We start from the raw sequence: 13,627 nt of genomic DNA, 5'->3' as shown, positions 1-13,627 counted from the left end.
GCGGCTGTGTTGCAGCACAGCATGTACCCTAAACGTGTGAAGAAATCCACTGCCTCTCCCAAGCCGGTCCCGAGAAAGCCACCGCTGGCAGGTACCAGTGATGTCAACACACGCAGCATCCTCCAGCGCGCGGGAGAAGAGGTGCTGCGTCAGTGCTTGCTGTGATTGGCTGGCGACTGCTGTCCCCGCCAGCCCCCACAGTGCAGATGAGTGACAGGAGAGCAGGGAGCCGGGGCAAGGAGGCGCAGGGAATTATCTGCCCATGTGCTGCTGCTGGCGGGGGCAGATCTGTGTGGCTGGGGGCAGGAGCCCAACCTGCTACCAGGTGGACCATTCAGAGGACCTCACAGCTGGACAACCAGCGAGAGAAAGGGGTGGACATTCACAGATGGGGGAGGGATGGGGGAGCGAGAAAGAGGGGGCAGCGGCGCCTCGGATGTAAACCCAGTGCGAAATAAACAGGACAGGCACGCTGCAGAGCCCGGGGACACAGAGAAACGGGCGAGCATCACCTCACAGCAGTAACCTTGTGCTGCCAGGGCAGGGTGAAGAGGGGCAGAGCGGAAGAGGGGCAGAGGGGGTAGACAGAGGTGGGATAACCTCATAGGAGGGAAAGGGGACGCCAGGTGAGTGGAGAGAAAAAAGGGTGCAGATACAGAAAATGGAAAGGGAGTCCGGAGGGTTAAAAATTGGAGTCTTAGAAAGGGAAGGAAAGGACAACGGAAGGGAATAAATGGGTGTGCGGAACAGCTGCGGAAAAAAGAGCCAGGCGAAACAGGGAGAGTGAACCGGGCGAGGGGAAAGAATGAACTGGGAGAAGAATCAGAGAGAGTATAAATAGAAAAAAAAATACTGAAAGGGAGGAATGAATACACAGCAAAGGAGGAGATGTGGGGAGAGTAAAAGAAGAGAATGGTAAAGAGAGAGAGGAGAAAGGAAATTGGGGTAGAGGGCTGAGTGGAGGAGCTATTGGAGGAGGGTGGGAAGAGGCCACGGTCAGGTAACAAGAAGGGAGATAGAGGCTTGAAGGGGAACACAGTGAGAGAGGGGAGGGGGCAGAAGCAACGAATGCCTATTTTATCTAAGTGAAATAGCGGGAAATTGTAAAAAGGTGGCAAGGGGGAGAGAAAAGGCTACGGAGAAAGGGGAATAATACAGAGGCAGTGGGAGTGAGGGAGAGAGCCACGGAGGGGCGGCAAGTGGGGAGGCAGAGGTAAAGAGAGTAGGAGGAGGGAAAAGGGGGCGCAAAGGGGAGCTCCATGCCGGAGAGCTGCGCATAGAAGCAGCGGGGGCTACATGCGTGGATGGAGGAGAGAGCCGCGAGGACGTGAAGAAGGAAGGCGAGAAGAAGCAGGGGCCCGGGCCCGAGAGAGGACAGGAGCCGAGTGCTGACAGGCATCCGGGCGAGCAGGCCGGCCCACGGCGAGGAGCCAGCAGCCCGGAGCGGCAGAGGGCCGGGGGCGATGTGACGCCGGCTCTGGAGCCGAGGCGATGTAAGCAGCACCTGGGAGGGAGGCACCTGTGCAAAGGATGGGGAACTCTCCGCACAAGCAGAGGAGGAGGAGGCAGCCGGACAAGATGGTCCCAGCAACAGGTACAGCTGCTTACCCTTTGACTGCTCAGGGCTCCCCAGCAGCGCTCCGCACCCAGCGGCTGCTTCCCCTTTGACTGCCGAGGGCTCTCCTCTTGGGACTGCCCTTAGCACCACCCTGCACTCATCACCTGCTCTGCTTTGACTGCTGAGGATGCTCTGCATGGGAGTACTCCCAGGTGCATTCTGCTCCCATCGGCTCCTTTGACTGCTGAGGATGCTCTGCACGGGAGTACTCCCAGGTGCATTCTGCTCCCATCGGCTCCTTTGACTGCTGCGGGTTCCCTTTTGGGACTACCTTTATTTAGCAGCATCCTGCACCCGTCGACTACTTTCCTTTGACTGCTGAGAGCACCCTGTTTGGGATTGCCCCCAGCAGCATCTTCCCTTAGGTTGCTGAGGGCGCAAGGTTTGGGACTGCTCGTTTCAGCATCCTGTATTTATGAGCTGTTAATTTTTGAGACAGTGATGACATAAGTTTATTTAACCTATAGACTTCCACTGACTTCATACTATGTCTTCAAGATGCATGTATGACAGAGGGGATGCAGATTATGGAAATAAATGCAAGAATGGAACAATATGGGTGGGATGTGATGGTGACTGTGATGTAATGTAAACAGAGTGGCTGCTGGTTGCTGCTATCTGCAGGCATGCACGTTGCTTTTTTATCTGCTTCATGGCCACTCAGCTCTGCAGTGTTTCTGCTGTGGCTGAGTTTCACAGCAGTATCAGCGTTGCTGCTCACCGGGTGTACAATCTTTATATGCAAAAATACTGTTTTTTTTCAATGCACGCAAACATTGGCTGGAAACTTTCACAGTGTGTTAACCGGTCCGTACAGCACCGTGGGCCCTGCATGCTTCGAAACATGCTTTTTGCAGGCCCGTGCTACAACAAAATAGTCATACATATCGTAAACAAGACAGCCTGCACAGAGTCGCACGTATTGCAGACCTTCTGTGGCACTGACCTCCATGTGAGGCCTACCCCAAGCATTACCAGGCCCGTGGTGTAGAGAAACCACCTCATGCAGTTTCCATATAAACAGTTAGCACACATGAACGCTGCACAGACCCATCCAGGCAGTACTGCACGCACTGTACGCACTCTTTACGCACGGCAGATGCCACGCACAATCTCAACCATGCAGATTGTACGCGAACTCTTGCACACACATTTACAGCACATGCACCTATTCACACAGTGCACCACCCCATTTATGCATCACAAATGCTTTGCACAGACACACTTTGTGTCTGTGCAAAGCACTCATGCAGGTTGAAACCAGGCATAAGCTGCACACAACGCGCACACCCACGTGCATTATAGTAACTGTTCACAGCCATACTTTTTGCACACAGCCACGTATCACAGAGTGGCGTTTGAGGAGCTAGGAGTACTCTCTGGGGGGACTGCTGCCCTTGGGACTGGCACTTCCTCTACAATGCTCCCTACAGATGCATATACTGATTTCCTTTGATTGAACCTTTGCTTTAATGAATTTGCCTTTTATTCTGTATGCATTTGAACATACATTCAATTGAAAATGCATTTTTTCGATAAATGGTTATTTCGGATCGATTTGACAAATCAGCATACAATTTTACTCTTCTGTGGAGAAAGTGGCTAAGTTTAGTGCTATTAATTAATAAAGAGAAATGTAATACTTTTGTAAAAGGGGTACCAGAACCAACGGAATACCAGAAAATATAAAAAAGAAATAGAGGATTCAAAAAAAGTGTAAATAAAATATTTATACATTCACTGAAAAAACAAAGGTTAAAGTAATGATATAGGTGAAATTTTCAGTGATAACGTAACATTTTATACTTAAAAGAAAACCACAGAAATTCACCAGTCATAGTTAAAGTTGTCTCAAGTAACTATAGCTCGTGCCCTAAGGTAAGTTTAACTGGAACCCCACCACGCACAGTGTTCATACCGATAATTTTGTCGCAAGCGTTCCAGTGATGTTATCAATGATGTCATAGAAGATGCCAGGAGTGATATAATATGGGGTGCATTTAGCAGTGCATGACGAGGACGCAGGTTATAGTTATCTTAGGGCAGGAGTTATAGTTACTTGAGCTAATTATTGCTAGTGAATTTCTGTGTTTTTTTAGTTTAAAACTTTACGTTGTCATTGAAAATTTCACCTAACTATAACATTAGTTTAACATTTGTTTTTTCAGTGAATTTCTAGTTTAAAAAAAAAATTCAAGTAATATTTTATTACCATACGTAAAGCCAACTTCCGCTGCGGGATTGGCCCCAGAGCTTGGCCAGCAGCCAAGCCCTGCATCCAACCCCCGCATGGTCACCTAAACCCCTGCAGGCACAAACCCTATTTTTGGGGGGGTTTCTGTGAATTTGCGGAACCACCGCACCACCCAACATGACTCCCCTGAGAATTTGCTCTGGATCTAGATTCAGTGCAAACCACAGAGGTGTAACGTTGGGTGCCACAGTGGATCCGCAAATCCACAGAACCCTCCCAAACAAACATATTTTTGAAAATTTGACCCACCATAAGGCCCAGTGGGTGAGGGTGCCCCTACCCTGCCCCCTTATATCATATTTTCTTTTATTTATTAGGAATCGGGGACTGATGGTGGCTGCAACGTATCCTTCAGGTTGCGGGTAACCAATCACAGTGTGTGGTTGAGCTCATGGATCCGTGTCGGGAAATACACAACGTTTTTGAACCTTAATTGCTCAAAAACTACTGAACAGATTTACACCAAATCACAAAAAGCACTCCTTATGGACCTAGATCTAGCTTTCTGCCAAATTTGTTCTGCTGTTTGGGCTTTAGCTGTGTCTAAAGTTCCTATGGAAAAATTAATGGGGAAAACATGCTTTGGAATCCTCCCTTTTTCTTTGCCCCGCTTGATGGATCACCCCAAAACTTTCCAGTCACAAACTAGGCAAAACATAGCACACTTTGGGAATTGCATTAAGATCCATGAAATTGTGCCAAAGTTATAAGCAACACAAAAAAGACATTTCCTATGGAAACACAATCCTAACTGTAACTACCCTGTGGTGACTGCAGGAACTTGTGCTCTGATTGCCTTGCTGAAAAATGAATAGACATTTTACAGCTGTCATTTCAGGACCCTGGGACTCAGTCCATGTGTCCTGAAAATTAAAAAATACAGAGTATAAAGGGGGAATGTAGGGGTACCCTATTCACCTGGACCTTGCGGGGGTGGGGAGAGGGAAGTCAGAGGGATCCCAAGGGCCAAATTTAAAATATATATTTTGGGTTTCCATGATCCTGGGACAAATGTGACCTCTGGCTGTGCTACTTCCCACAAGAGTCTTGCGGGATCAGAATTCTTTTTATAATAAAAAGGGGACAGGTCTGAATGTCTGTCATGGGTTGCTGTGAACAAGTGAAGGCTGTGAGAGAGGAGGGAGGGAGGTTTTGAGCAGGGCCTGGCCATAGGCCAGGCCCAGAAGCCAATCCCATGTCACGCATGGCTGAAGGCCATGTGCAACGGGCAGGTTGGTTGGCCACGAGGGGTCGGACACAGGGCCTGGTTACAGGTGGAGAGTTGGTAAAATATTAATTTATGTAAAAAAACAAAAAAAACTCTAGAAATTCATTGAAAAAAACTGAGGTTAATACAATGTTATAGTTAGGTATGGTAATTATAACTTGCATTGCATTAAAAAAAAATCTCAGAAATTAACTGAAAAAACAAAGGTTGAAGAGCCGTTATAGTTTGGTGAAAATGTAAGTTTAAACATAACATTTTAAACTAAAAAACACTGAAATTCAACATGGTTAATTCAAGTAACTATAACTTGTGCCCTCGCCTGCTTATGGTCTCGCATATTAGAACACTCTTGACATGTTCTGTGACATCATTAATTACGTTACTTATGATAACTGAACTGACATCATACATGGGAACACTGTGCATGGTGGGGGTGTGAGTAATAGTTACTGTTAAATTTCAGTGTCTTTATTTAGTAATGGGCTCACGCTGACTCCTGCAAGAGTCCAGCAGGATCAAAAAACATAACATAACAAAATAAATAATAGCCCCAAAAATGTTTTTTTTTAAATTTTGGCACCCGGGTGTCCCTCTAGGCCCTCCTCCACAAGATCCAGAGGTTCAGGGCACCCCTACCCTACCCACTTGTTCTTTATTTTTTTCATGTTCATGACACGGGCACTGAGTCCCCATTTCCTGTAATGGCACCTGTAACATTTCTCTTCATGCTGTGGCCAGCCAATCAGAGAGTGAGCTCTCACAGGATTTTTTTGCTCACCTGGGAGAGAGGAGGCTAACAGGAAAAAAAGCCCATTTGGCTAATCAATTGCTCAATAACTTGAAGTTGTATGCCTGCAGAAATCCTGACAGAGTCTAACAAAACCGATTGACTAGATACCTATAAACTTTGAACCTTAATTTCTCAACAGATTTACACCAAATTATAAAAAGCGTACTTTTCAAGTAAAGATCTACTTTCTGGCCAAATGTGATGCAGTTCTGCTAATTTGTTTTGGCTGTAGTGCTGTTCAAAAATCCCTATGGATATTGCATGGAGAAATTGTGTTTTTGGACTCCCCCTTTTTTCACCCCCGTTTCACAGATCACCTTGAATCTTTGAAGGAAGGAATGGAGGTGGATGAACTTTGGTTTTGGAAAGTTTTGTGAAGATTCATCAAACAGAGTTATTAGCAAACAAAAAAAAAACATTTTTGTTTGTTTGCTAATAACTCTGTTTGATGAATCTTCACAATACTTTCCAAAACCAAAGTAACTAATAGCCGATTTAAATCTCGGCGGAGGGGTTACTCCATCGCTATGGTGAAATATATCCCATCCGCCGAAATCCAAATACCACAGAAAACAATGGAATTTAGATTTCAGCGGGCGGGATATCTGTCACCATTGCAACAGAGTAACCCCTCCCTCGAGATCTAAATTAGGCCCTAAGTCCTAACTACAACTACTCAGTAGCGACCATTGTTGTATGCAGTGAGGGGCACGACAACAAACCCTTGAGTAGGAGATGATATCCCTCCCCTTGGCTTACAGTAGTAATAAATTGTAATAAATAGCATACTACACTCTCGGCATATGTATATGGTTTATTATACCATGGCATTTTTCATGAGTATTCTTTTTATAATAAGGTCTTTATTGGGTTTCACCAAGTACGTGTGTTTGTTTTAAAACAAGTATTTAAACCTGGATGGAAGTCTTTAAAAGGCTCTACACATATCGGCCTTTTTAGTTTTTTGTTAGGGGGAATGTTCACATTACTTAACAAAAATAGTTCAAGTAAGTTCTTTTCCGTTTAGATGCTAATTTTCTAGGACGGGTCTATTAAAAATTGACAGCACTCACAAGGAGACATGTGCTTTCTTTAATAGACAGTCCAAGCTAAACCAGGCGAGGCGCTCTGGTCCATGTGCAATAGAGCAATCTAGTAACCCTGAACATAAGCTGCAGTCTGGCGCATCTCATATGTGGTAAACTGGTCCATTACACCGGCAGTATAGCCACAAGTGATCAACGTCTGTGTTTAATGGGCCAGTGCAGCAAACACCCGCTACGTGACGTAAAATAACACCGAATGAGACTTGTGCCTATTAGGGGAGTCAGGTTTCTGTGCAAAGGCGCTGTAACATTCAATCTGCAAGAAAGTAAACAGTTATTCCCATGTCTATTTGTTATGCTGTGATAATGAGCTGGAACTGTATAGTCATGTTCCCCTACTTTGAGTTTTTGATTTTGGCCCTGGTGTCAAACTAATCTAAGCGTGTGCATAGAGGCCCAGATCAGCCGCTCGATATAAGTAAAGCCCTAGGGCCTGATTTATAGTTTGGCAGAGGGGGTCACTCCATCACAAATGTGATGGATATCCCATCCGTCATATTATGATCCCATAATAGCCTATGTAGATCTTAATAAGGTGGACAGGATATCTGTCACGTTTGTGATGGAGTAGCCTGTCCGTCAAACTCTAAATTAGGCCCCTAGACAGTCCGTGACCTCGATTACAGCACCAAACTCACACAGTGGACTAGAGTTCCTTTCCTGGGTTTAGCAGAAAGAGCGGTGGTACCATGTTTTGTGACTCTGAAGTTGTGACCAGAACTTTTTATCTGTGTCACTAGAGTGGAGGCCTACTGGCCCACTCATGTAAATTTCCACTTATGTGGACTTGCGCAACTCTTAACGCTAATATCCCAAGTGTATTTTGTATATGTTTGTGTGTGTAGCGTGCATGGTAAATGTTTGGTGTGTGTGATAACCAGAGTAACGGAGGCCTGTGGGATCTACTTTGGATACTGCTGGTCTTGCCTTTTGCATAAGGTGGCGGTGAGATTGTTTTCCAAGACAGTCCTGAGCTCGAGCACCCCCCCACTACCTCCATGGGAAGATTCTGACTCCTTGCTATCGCTGCCACTAAGAGTCAAGCACTGAAAGGGTTGTGCTTGGCCAATTTGCAAAGCCTTAGTAGGAAGGACCCCAAAACATCAGAAACAAATAATCTCAACACCTATGGTTGAGGCCCAGTACTCTCTGCTTGCCTTGTGGCCCCCTGAACAAGGGTCTGCCATTTTTTATTTTAATTAAAAGTGTAACATGTGTTACAGGGCCACGTTCATTGTCACTACCACAGCAGATCTATCTATCTATCTATCTATCTATCTATCTATCTATCTATCTATCTATCTATCTATCTATCTATCTATCTATCTATCTAATCCTTCAAACATATCTGGAACAGCTGTAGGCATGACTACCAAGCCAGAGTGGTTGAGCACATCCACAATGTATCACAAGTGACATCTCATATATCGTGCATCTTCGCAGTTTTGTAAACTTTTAGGAAAGTTTTGGACAGAAGTGACTTATACAGAGAGGCAGAACATCGACAAACATACATGTTTCTTTAAGTGCAGAAAGCACAGTATTGTAATTATTTTTGAGTTCTTAATTCCTAATGCTGTACTTTTGATATGACACAAAATAGGATTTGGGATGTGCAATGCTGTCTCGAAGGAATACACACACATCCAGTACCTTAAGCATAACACAACCAACAACTGCCAGAGAAAAACGTCACCAGCACACACACACACACACACATATATATATATATATATATACGTATATATATATATATATATATATATATATATATATAAATATATATATATATATATATATATATATATATATATATATTCACTAAGGAAACCCGAAATACCGATGCTCAAAAGGTGGCGGTCCGACCATGGTGTCGGGAAACACCATATAGCACCATCTCCATATAGCTCAACCTAAGTAACAAATATATTCATTAGATTAAATTGATTATTGGTTCATGTCAAGCTTGCTTTTCATGATAATCTTGTGATTTCCTATAATTAATGTATGCCAAATTACTATTCTCTATATTCCATTAATTAAATATATACATATATGTGCTCATAATCCCATATTACAAATCAAAAGAAACCCTGTGCATAGGTTGAGCTATATGGAGATGAAGAACAACACTTAAGTGTGGAAAGGTATATCTTGTATAAATTACTAATTTAATATGGCCACCATTGTTTCAAAACAATTTGATTTGTATGGCGTATTTGTCTGTCTTTAGTTTTGTTGATTTCAAGTATTTGTATGCTAATGTGCTAAGCTCCCCCATCTGTGAACAAAGCTACGGCTGAAACGCGTTGGGAGGAACAATCTGTATGACAGTAAAAGTTTTGATTACACTGGAAGTGTCCTGACCTTTCTTGGTATTGCAAGAAATCTGCTTTAATATATATATAGATATATATCGATTGCGTGCAACCCGGTACAAAGGGAGTTCAAGAGAGTTGCCCATAGTCACAAAATGTTAGCTCTTGAGTCAGAATCCAGCGACATTGCCCTTACGGCACATATTAAATGTGCTTCTCTGTACACATACTCCAGGCACCTGTGTGCCCTCATACATATGCCTGGCATGAATGCTCATAAGAGCCCTCAGTACATGATAAGGTATCTAGCTGCTGCCAACTGCTCTGACGTCATGCCAGTTGACAACATGTGTGGCCTAACAGGGACTGTAGCCGGCTTCCACTACATTCACAGTGAAGGGGGGAAGCTGCTGATGCTCACCTCTCTTCCACCCAAACCTTCCCCTGAGCCCATGTAAACAGTGGCAAACAGACGAGGGGGTCGGTGCTGCACCCCCCCCTCTTCCCTTAGGTCTTCACCGACACTATGCACCTGAGGGAGGATTGGTGCTGCGAAGGTGCCGCACAATGCCATCCTGCCTCTCCGTAAACGCCAGGAGCACATAGTGTTCAGTGATGAAGGTAGTGGGGGGAGGGAAAAGGAAATCATAGAAGAGGATGAGAGAGGGTGGCAGAATCAATGCTAATTAGGGGTAACCCGTGGCTGCACCCTCTGCTAACCCAGGGCATGCCATTTGGTACCATTCGCACTCCGCTTGTTGCCACTAGTTTTAGAGGTAATGAACGGTACATCATTGAAGAGGAGACAAGGCCCCTCATTCTGATTCTGGCGGGCGGCGGAGGCCGCCCGCCAGAATTCAGCCCTCCATAATACCGCTCCGCGGTCAAAAGACCGCGGAGGGTATTATGAGTTTTTCCCTGGGCTGGCGGGCGGTCTCCAAAAGACCGCCCGCCAGCCCAGGGAAAAACTCCCTTCCCACGAGGATGCCGGCTCGTAATCGAGCCGGCGGAGTGGGAAGGTGCGACGGGTGCTGTTGCACCCGTCGCGTATTTCACTGTCTGCCAAGCAGACAGTGAAATACTTGTAGGGGCCCTCTTACGGGGGCCCCTGCAGTGCCCATGCCATTGGCATGGGCACTGCAGGGGCCCCCAGGGGCCCCGCGACTCCCCCTCCCGCCATCCGGTTCCCGGCGGGAGAACCGCCAGGAACTGGATGGCGGGAGGGGGAGTCGGAATCCCCAAGCCGGCGCAGCAAGCTGCGCCGGCTTGGAGGATTCCTGGGGGCAGTGGAAAACCGGCGGGAGACCGCCGGTTTTCCCGTTGACCAAGGGAGCACCGCCGGCCTGTCGGCGGTGCTCCCGCCCCCGTTGGCCCTGGCGGATTGTATCCGCCAGGGTCAGAATGAGGGCCAAAGAGACCTGATAGAGTCCCTGTTAACTTTCTGTAATTTTTGCAACTTATCCTTCCTCCAGCCATTCAGCAACACATACATGGCTGGTGAAGAGCTAAATGTCAACCCTGGTATTTCATCGGAGGCACGGGAGGCTATCAGTCTCGCTAATCTAGTACATCATAGGTACGTTGCTTTGTACCATAACTATTCTTATCTACGCCATCTCTGCTGGCGATATCATGAACCTTTTTTTCTAAAGTAACCAAGTAAACAAAATAAATGTGTCTGAAGCCACTTCAGCTGCCCCTCTCATTCATGTGTGGTAGGAGATCAGTTTTATTGTAGTAGGCATGTGTGTCTTGAGGGTGAGCTTCATGGAGAAGAAAGGTAAGAGGGTACCTGTACATTTTTCATGTGTGTATGGGAGGAAAGAGTCCATTAGGGAGGGTGGCAAGGTGTTAGATATAGTTTGGTGCACATCTGAGGAGGGCTCACCAAAGGGCGGTGGGAGATGATGGAAGACATCTAGGTAGATGATTGAGGGAGTAGTAGGGTGGGCCTGTTGTTTATGACTGTCCCAGGACACCTCTGCTCAATTCTTCCTGTCCTTGTGTATACCTAAGCTGTGTGTGGATGTGGGGGCAGTTTGTATCACAAATAGTGGATGATTAAATATCAAGAAGGGAATTTGTTCACGTCATGGTCAGAGTAACATCACAGACAACTTGAGCTCAGAAATCAATCCCATTGTTGATACTTCCCTTTGCATAATTCTATATGACTCCTTCTTGTCACATGTCCCTTCCTTCCTATGCCCAACATGGTCGAAAAGAGGGTATGCAGTACTACACAAGGAGGTGGACTACTGGAAAAGAAGGAGTGGTTCTTTTATCATTCTCCCTGTTTGGATACTGTAATGCAAATTTTACATATGTGGGCATCTTTTGTAAAAACAAACAAACAAAAAAAAGCACATGGATAATCTAGGCCAACAAAATGTCAATTGCATGCCCCCTGGAGGCATCACCATTGGCAAAGATGATGTCCACAGGTCAGGTCTCTCTAATTTCATCAGTGACATTATTGGTGATGTTCCAGTTGATGTAATTAGTGATACATTTGTACAAGTCACTTGTAATTTCACATGGGATATTATGTGTGATCTCATGAGATCTGTGGTTCATGGGGTAAGGGGTGATTGAGGTTTGTGTTCGAGCATTAACTTTGCCACTTCCTGCCTTTTTATTTTTTGTGCAGGGGAACTAATCACATTACTTAACACAAATAGTTATTTTCCTTTTAGATGTTAATTTTGTAGGACAGGTATATTAAAAATTGACAGCACTCAGAAGGACACATGCTCTTTCTTGAATAGACAGGTTGAGCTAAACCCAGGCGAAGGTCCTTGACCGATCTAGTAACTATGGATATCATCTGCCCTCCGGTGCAGCCCATATTTGGCATACTGGTCCATTACACTGGTAGTGAAGCCACAAGCGATCAGGGTCCCTGTTTAATGGGCCAGTACAGCAAACAACCTCTAGGACTGCTTGCTAAGACTGTAGTCTTCTATCCTGGTGTGCGAGAGCAGGTCGAGCAAGCATTTTATGAACAATACATACATCTCTCAGATGCAGAAGCAATTAGGAGAAGCCTGCTACCCAGAAACTTCTGAAGGTATGGACAAAGTGGGCAATTGCCCAGGGCCGCCTTCTTCTAAGGGGCCCCCGGGAGAGTGAAATTTCACTCTCTCACTCACTTGTGTGTACTTCTGAATCTTAAACCTTAACATAAAAGTCAGAACTGCAATACAGTACAATATTCTTAAGGAGAAAAGAGGCTGCTCTCACCGCTAGAGATGGTAACTGAAAAGATTTGTATTTGCAGAATTTTTATGAATCTTCTTGGCGAGATAAAAACAAAGAGAAGGCATCCAGAATATGAAAGCGCCAGGAGGTGTTCTATTTTTTAGAGAGATAGGAACAAGAGAAAGAAAGCGACTTCAAAAGCAACAGAAAATATTGTAAAATAGAAAGTGACATAGGAAACAGTGGACTGTGATGAGTGGAGTGATGTGGTGCATGTGCTTTACACTAGTGAAGCACATCCCTCGGTATCAGTCGGGGGGTAGAAATCACTGCTTTACCAGACTGCACGCTGGATAGGGCTAGAGCCTTAACCACAGTACTAAAGGTAGCCGCTGAAATGTGCAATTTGCATTATTATTATTATTATTATCATCATCATTGTTGGTGTTATACTTAGTACTTTAACAGTGATGGTTAATTATCCCTTTTTAATATTGTATCCACGTATTTACATTATTTTAACATCTTTATTTATTTATTTTTATTAATTAGTACATTTTGTTAAGTATATCAATAAATACCCCTGCACCACAAAAATGCCATGCTTGACAGTAGCACATTTAAAAAATATAGTTGCATTTTCCATATAATTGGGCCATGAAAGTGTAAGGATTTTTCTTTTTGAGGAGGAATGCCAGATGTGATCAAGCTGCATGTGTTAAAACTAACCAGTTCCTAGACTTGTCAGTAATGGGAACCAAACGTCTCTCTTTTTCTAAAACACGATCTACAGATCTTAGGTTTCAGGGACACCACTGTTTGCCTTTAATAAACTCACCACGGACAATATAGACATATTAGCAAGACTGAGGAAGGCCCCCTGCTGTTATGTAATAAAGTGGCCACTGCAAACCCCGAAGAATGATTTGTGGTATTTTCAGGATTATCCTTCACCTGCTCAGGGAGCTGTAGATTCCAACCAAAAATGTTTCAAGTTCAACTGGTCAAAGGTTAGTTTGAAAGCTGCATATGGAATGAAATGCAGCTCAGGACACAGGATGAAATGTAAAAATGAAAGGTAGATGGTCACTTTACACCTCTAGAAATCTCTG

At 44.9% G+C, this 13,627-nt stretch overlaps 1 protein-coding gene across 3 annotated transcripts in view; it reads left to right on the top strand.

The window, feature by feature from the left end:
• NHSL2 (NHS like 2) overlaps positions 1 to 13,627 on the top strand; it is a 773,603-nt gene that overhangs the window by 369,938 nt on the left and 390,038 nt on the right. Inside the window, exon 1 of one of the 3 annotated variants that reach the window (XM_069211846.1) lies at positions 452 to 1,594. The exons of the other annotated variants lie outside the window; for them this stretch is intronic. Within the exon in view, the coding sequence (XP_069067947.1) occupies positions 1,531 to 1,594 (64 nt within the window). The 5' untranslated portion in view covers positions 452 to 1,530. Of the gene's footprint in view, positions 1 to 451; positions 1,595 to 13,627 lie in introns of those variants that run through there. 3 annotated transcript variants of the gene reach the window in all.

The sequence above is a fragment of the Pleurodeles waltl genome, chromosome 10, assembly GCF_031143425.1.
Source record: "Pleurodeles waltl isolate 20211129_DDA chromosome 10, aPleWal1.hap1.20221129, whole genome shotgun sequence".
In the NCBI taxonomy this organism is placed as follows: Eukaryota; Metazoa; Chordata; class Amphibia; order Caudata; family Salamandridae; genus Pleurodeles; species Pleurodeles waltl.
This window is presented reverse-complemented; position numbering and strand designations above follow the sequence as displayed.